The sequence below is a fragment of the Hydractinia symbiolongicarpus genome, chromosome 1 (genome assembly GCF_029227915.1).
Source record: "Hydractinia symbiolongicarpus strain clone_291-10 chromosome 1, HSymV2.1, whole genome shotgun sequence".
NCBI classification, from domain to species: Eukaryota; Metazoa; Cnidaria; class Hydrozoa; order Anthoathecata; family Hydractiniidae; genus Hydractinia; species Hydractinia symbiolongicarpus.
Genome location: NC_079875.1, coordinates 4672001 through 4678830, shown reverse-complemented (window position 1 = coordinate 4678830; position 6830 = coordinate 4672001). Strand labels below are relative to the sequence as shown.

Genomic DNA, 6830 nt, shown 5'->3' with positions numbered 1-6830 from the left:
CCTTGTCCATGGCGTTGGTTAGTTCTGAAACTGTAAAACCGATAATTGGACCTTGCGGTTGGAGGCTAAGGAATTATGACTTGGAACTGAAAACAATGCAAAGAAATACCACGAGTAATGCAAGGGAAAGAAAAGGAAGCTTTGAACAATTTTTACCGTGCAAAGCTAAAATGCTGGAACAAAGAGCTTGATCCCATTGTAGTTTGTATACCAACTATAATAACATATGCACTGTTGGTTCTATAAGAGGTTTATAATAATGATCCTTTGACGTAGAGAAAGTTTAACTTCGAAAGCAGGGCCTTTGGCGATTTTCGTATGAGGATGAATATCACGAAAGTTACATAGTTACACTTTTAGCTAAACCAACCGAGGAGCTGTAACTATGTCTAATTTACCGGGAGCTGTAACTATGCCAGGGTCTGTAACTTACAGTAACTTACAGGTGGTGCATAAAATTTAATTGAGACATTTCCTTTATTTTTTTGACTCTTAAAAAGATTTGTTACTAGCATATGTTGCATTTCTGAGTAGGAACATGCTCAAGTTTTAATAAACTTTAGAACAACTTTAGAAGGGACACATATAAAAAATGTTAGTAAAAGATGACTAAATCGTAGCACTGAATGTTTTAACGATTCTTTTTCACCAATAGACGATTTTAAACAATTTTTTTTTAAGTAATTTCGCTGATTTTTGTTTTGCTTTTGTAATGCATTAAGAAACAAAAAGAAGATGATATAAAGTTTGGAGATTTTCAGTTATATTCTAAGTTGAAAGAAAATTTAAAATTTCTTTCTATTTATAATTTTTACTATTTATTCTCCTTTCAAATGCTTTAAAAAAACTGCTTTCTACGAATTATTTCCAAAAACTGACTGATAAAAACTTTTACCGACATTTTTTAGTTGACTTTTTTTACAGATAGGGTAGTACGAGACAGACTATAATTTATATTTTACAATTTCAATAATTTTCTGTAACGAAACATTTCTAATATCCACCGTATTTCTCCAGATTTTGGTGCATGCACAATAAAGGGTGTTTTTGATGTAATTTTTAAAATCTAATAGGCTCTATATTTTTGTCACTCAATTTTAAATTTGGTCTTAGAGTCTCGGCTTTGAGAGCAATAGTCAGCATATATGAAATAGGCTTTCTTTACAAAATTTGACGTTGATTGCAATGTTCTTTTAATAAAACACATGTAGATGCGAAAACCAGCCTAAATATGACGTAGAGGGTAATGGTTTGATTATTCTAGGGATTTTTACATGAACCAATTAATCATATCAAGAAGAGATATAACACCTCAGATTTCCCTAATATAGCATCAAAAGACGTACATTTTAAGTTGAATCCACCCAAGGAGGTTTTATACACTACATAAATCATATTAGCGACTCCATATTTAGACAATATATCAACTGTCACAAATGCTTTAAATACTTTCCAAGGTTAAAATGTTAAGCAGTTAAAAAAAAAGTTGCGTAAATAAATAAAATTAGGCTTAAATTTTATTTATTTTTGAATTTTGAGGATAATCTTTATTCATAGAAAAAAACAGTTTTTTTCTGCAAAAAATTAGGGGGTTCAAAGAACATTTGGATATTTTTATAAACTAATGGAAAGGAAGGGAAAATTTCAAAAAAAAATTTCAAATAAAATTATAAGTTTTTTTAGAAGAACGTTCAAACGTTCTTTAGTAAAGACTTGAGGAGTTTACAGGACATATTTTATTTTTATATTTTGGAATGAAATTGGTGATGTTTTTAGAAGGCATGCTAAGACTAGTGTTGTTTTTCATTAGGTATAAGCGATGCAACTTTGAAGATAAAAAAAACACGCAACAGGCCTATTTTAATTTGAATCTCATCATTCCAAAGTGGAAAACGAATAAAACGAATGAAATTAACAAATTTAGGTTCAAAAATTGTTTTTCTGAATAAGCTATGAGGAGCGAACAGTTGAAAAATTAAGTTGTATTGAAGAGTTTTTTATTTCTTGATAGCAACATCATTGTCCATTTTTTTCGCATGTTTGATCAGACAACATCTTTATATGCATAAACGATTTACACGCGTCTCAACAGAAATTTTTTCGATTTAAGCCAAATTATATTCCTCACACTCATTCAGCTTTGTGCTGTATTCTTCATCAGTATTTGGATGTCGTGCCAGAAAAAACTCAATCACATTTAAAAAAATACCCATCATTAACAACGCACATCCAAAAATGATCATAGTAAATGATGAACCTTCGTCGAAAGTTGGTTGAAGTAACTTTGAAAAATTGCTGATGGATGCAGTTGGTGATGATGTGGTGATGCGTTGAAGCTCGCTAAGATGTTTGTCAGCATATGACTTGTACAACTGATTTTTAAAAATAAATATTGCGGAACATGCGGCGATTTCTAATCAAAAGTAAGAATTATACAACATATATAATTATAACATATAATTGCAAATAATATATAAAAGTATTAAAAAAACATGTGTATTGAAACAAAATATATTTAATAATATATAACAAACATATCAAGAATCTGAGAGGCCGGAGTATGCAGTCAAATTACCGGAAATTATCTTGCTTCTTTGTGCTTTTTAATTCAGTTTTTTTATTTCGTAGACAACGAAAAAGGTTTTTAACAGACAAAAGAAAAAGCAAAGATAATAGGCACTTCTCCTTGTGCACATTTCTTAAGGAAAATTATTTGTCAAGCACTAAGGTATACTGTATTTATCTGCTCAAATAAATCACTTAGGATCAAAGAAATCAGGGAAGGGTACAATTTTCTAGGGCTGTAACAATGGTGGGCCTCTCTAGTCTTTATGTTGGGCCCGCTCTAAAGTCGTGGGCCTTTAACATGGAAGCAAAAGTATGTCAGAACAACTCACCTCCGAAGATTGATGTTACGGTGGTGATGAGTAGCATAATTTTTTTCTTTGGTAAGTTTATACATGGTGTCTTCAGAAATGCAACAATGGTACCAAATACGGTAAGTACAACCGCGGCTATCATGCAGAAATAAACTGTGTTGAATTCTGAAATGAAAGAAATCTTGCTGAGACAGAAGCTCTTTAAGGTAAACAGAGGTTTTAGATCTCAAAGAGCTGTAACGACGAAAATCAGCTTACCTAGCCTTCAGTTCTCAATTTTTTAAAAAAGATATAAATTAACCCCTACCTGTTCTTTTTTGATGCCTTAAGAAATAAACTTTCGCACGAATTGATTTTATCAACTTCGCGAATTTTTGGCAATTACGCGAAATGCCTAAAATTTCAGGATTAGTTGTCGCAAAATTTAGTTCTCGCAAATTTTCATCTCGCTCCTACTCGCAAAATTGAGTTTTCGCTAAATCGTTTTTTACTACACACTGTTACAATATCGGATTTATTCGTTGAATTTAATTCTTGCAAAATCTAAAAAAAGATGTAATCCCTCTTTCCACAAATGATTGACGGATATGATTGACGGATATGATTTAAAACGTTATTTAAATACAAGTTGTGGCTATAATAGTTGCTAAGTTTTTTCTGACTTTCTCTCCTTATTAAAATTGATCTGTTTGCGCGTTGGTCAAATTCTGCTGTTTTCATCCTGAATCCACGAAAAATTAGCTTTACAAAAAATTTAAAGATGCAACGACATTCTAAACGATTTCAAATAGATAATTTAAATCTACGACCGACTTACTTTTAAAAATGCGAAAGAAAATTTCTTTCTCTTCTTGGGCACGATGTTGTAGATGTTGCTTTATATCTTCATAACTCAAACATTTTTTCTGGGGAAAATCCCCAATTGGCACCTTTGGGATCATCGTAATCTCATAACAAAGCAACGTCAGGCCATATTTTTCCATCACTTTTATATTTGCGTCGGCAATCAGATCAGGAAGTAAAGGTGTTTGATTCCTCGACATTGCATACAGATGCGTCAGATTAAATCCAGTGAGGTCTATGACAGGAGGTGTTGCATTTCTTAACATCGGATGCGTGGAGTTGGTACCAAGATGAAAAGGATACTCGCTCTTTTCATCAGGATCTTGTAAAGGATTCAACGAATTCTTTTCTGCGTTTGTTGAAGCGGTTAAATTCATTAAGTCAAGCATGGAAACTTTTGATTTTCCAACAATCCAGTAGTTTGTATTCAAAGCAAGGACGAACAGAATTAACGAAGATATTAGAAAGAATAGACTAGCCACAGAAAGAACTTTGTAACCATTCATATTGAACCTACAGAGAAAACAAATCATGTTAATCAGTTACAATATTTTTATTTATGTTGTAAACTTTTTTCATATTTAACCATTTATATTTTTGTGTTTGTAAAGTTTTTAACTGAACAAAAAATGTGAGAAAAGGTCTAAGTTAGCTTTTTAAAAGCTGCATACTAGAAGAGTCTCTTGTTTAACCCCAATCAGGCGGTAAAAATGCGCGAATTATTGAAATATATGAATTTTACGAGAAAGCAGCATTTCCAATAAACTGTGCTAAAAAAAGAAAAAAAATGTATAGTTTATACTGCTACCGTGCCTATAATTGTATTTTTCCAGGGACCATGATCATAACAGCTTCTTGAAATAACGACTGGTTATAATGGAGTACTCAAGCTAATAGATCAGATTTACGCCGCAAAAATAACCAACCTTATCAAGTTTTACTTGGAGTAGTTTATTTGTTAAGCCAGTTACAAAAAGTAAAACCGGATAAAAGTTACTGCAAATCAAACTGTGTTGGCAATCACAGTGAATTGCATAAAAGTATTCACAAACTTCTGTACTTGTTATTTTTTTGAGCATCGAACCAATTTTTGCATACCGTGAATGAGTTGGTAAGCTCCCTCTGTGATAAAAACACTACCGCTAAAAAAAGCAGCAAATTCTCTCACAATTTCTTGCTATGAGAATCTGATTTCGATCTTTTATTTTAGTTCTTATTTTAATTAAAATATTTCTTTTATAAAATAAAAAATAAAATAGTTTATCTTATCTTTTTCATTTGCAATAAAAATAAATCGTAAATCGTAAATAAAAAAATAAATAAATATCTATCTAGCGGAAAATAGGTGTGGCCGAAATATCATGTCATTTTTAATTTTTTTTTAATAAAGGAATGTCATTGTGCCTAATGAGCAATTTGTAAGATGTTTTACAACAGCTTTGTTTCCATTATGCATTTACAAACATTTGGCGGGAAAAGCGAATTCGAAATTGAACGTACAATGCATGAAATGCAGAATAAGGAGATTCGAAGTAGTCAAGTTTTCTGAACAGCATGTTGCACGTCATAAGACATGTCGTGAATATCGAGTTTTTCCAATGTCTACCACACTGTCGTGCGACGTAGAAAATGTTGCACGACAGTGATTTTAACGTGACGTCAGTCAATAGTGCGATTGTTGTGCGACACTCGCACAACAAACAGAATTTATTAAAAACACATTATTATGTAGTGTCAATTCATGTGTTTCAAAATTAGGGAGAAAAGGTTGATTGGCGCAATATACATGTGAAGTTGGATTCTTCTCCCCAGTACAACACATTTATAACAAAATAAAACTAAATGCAATATTTATAATGGACGAGAGCTATATCTTGTACAGCTACATTTCCAAAACAAAACGTCAGTGGAGTAAAAATCGTAAAAATTTGAATGTTTTTTTTTCATTCGAATTATAACTTACATATCAATTTGAAATAAATATTCTCCTTCTTCACTTTTTCAATTCTCTTCTTGTTTTTTTTTTAATTTCAAAAGATATACATGGAAAGAAGGTTTGGTTGCTTTTCTTTATTTCTTTTATATACTCAACCTATATATTATTTACAACTTTCTCCCAATATCTTTGTTTTGTACGCCGTTTTAATTGATATAGAGACCGGTTATCACACGTACAGCGTTAATAGTTAATATCACATTGGCCGAAAGGTCTACCATTTTTGAATTAATAAAGGGGACCAAGTAAAGACTCTGTGCGAGTTTACGTCATGCAAATAAAGGAATGATAGAATACAAAGTTTTTTTATTATCACCGTATGGTTTAAATCATTTAAAAGATTAAATAAAAAAGAGCAAAAAACAGGAGTGAAAAAAAAACATTTTGCAAGATTTTTCTTCTTTAAAATTTATATACGGTGATTAAAACAAAGGTTTGATTTTGATTGGTGTAGTGAAACAGTAAATTGGTCTCCCCAAGAAGATCGTTAACAAGAAGGTAAAAAAGCAGCCGTTGAGACTGTAACAGAGAAAAAATTAAGCAACGTTGAACCTAAAGGCTCCACTTCACTAGGCAGAATATTACGTGCGGAGCGAAATAATCAATCAATATTTGCCAGCTAAATTCCGATTAGCCGGTAAAATTTTCCGACATTTGAAAAAAAGAAAATTCTACTTTTAAACGACTGAAACTTCTGCCGACCAATCAAAATGCTCAGAAATATTTCGCTCGAAATAATCCGTTTAGTAAAGATAAACCTTGAAAAGCGTGTAAAGTTCTACAAATATCTTTGGATATTGAAATGCCATTATACATGCTTCACTTAAAATCATCATCGCCAAAGACAGTACTTATTACAATGCACTGGCATTAGGTGGAACACTCAATGAACCGTGAAAAGTGTTCTCACTTAGCGAATGTCTCACTTGTAACTGGGACTTTTTTAAAAACGTTTTTAGCTCGAGGGACTGAGAAAAAGCTATTACTTAGCCAGGGGTCTCACTTAAGCGAAGTATTTTTGCTTGGATTTAGTAGGAAATTTCAAGGGACTGAGGAATTTGATCCCAACTTGTCCGAAAGTTCCACTTACCCGTGGTCCCACTAAATGCAAG

General features: G+C 32.0%; 1 protein-coding gene across 5 annotated transcripts; it reads right to left on the bottom strand.

Moving 5' to 3' along the window:
- Nucleotides 1–1312: 1312 nt before the first annotated feature.
- LOC130632461 (uncharacterized) lies at nucleotides 1313–5825 on the bottom strand. Of its 5 annotated transcripts, none has more exons than XM_057444475.1 (4): nucleotides 5686–5825; nucleotides 3697–4235; nucleotides 2898–3044; nucleotides 1313–2413 (listed from the first exon to the last, which is right to left on the bottom strand). In XM_057444475.1, coding segments are annotated over exons 1-4 (996 nt in total). In that variant the 5' UTR covers nucleotides 5688–5825; the 3' UTR covers nucleotides 1313–2105. The 5 variants fall into 5 exon arrangements, with proteins under 5 accessions (XP_057300458.1, XP_057300462.1, XP_057300460.1 ...); XM_057444479.1 differs by lacking the exon at nucleotides 5686–5825 and adding an exon at nucleotides 4821–4908; XM_057444477.1 differs by lacking the exon at nucleotides 5686–5825 and adding an exon at nucleotides 4649–4790.
- Between the last annotated feature and the right edge of the window lie 1005 nt (nucleotides 5826–6830).

Excerpts from the sequence above, each read along its gene's own strand:
- LOC130632461 (XM_057444475.1), bottom strand. Across the intron at positions 3,045-3,696 it reads TTTCTTTCGCATTTTTAAAA|AATTCAACACAGTTTATTTC; the intron begins GTAAGTCGGTCG and ends CTTTCATTTCAG. Across the intron at positions 2,414-2,897 it reads CGTAACATCAATCTTCGGAG|AAATCGCCGCATGTTCCGCA; the intron begins GTGAGTTGTTCT and ends ACTTTTGATTAG.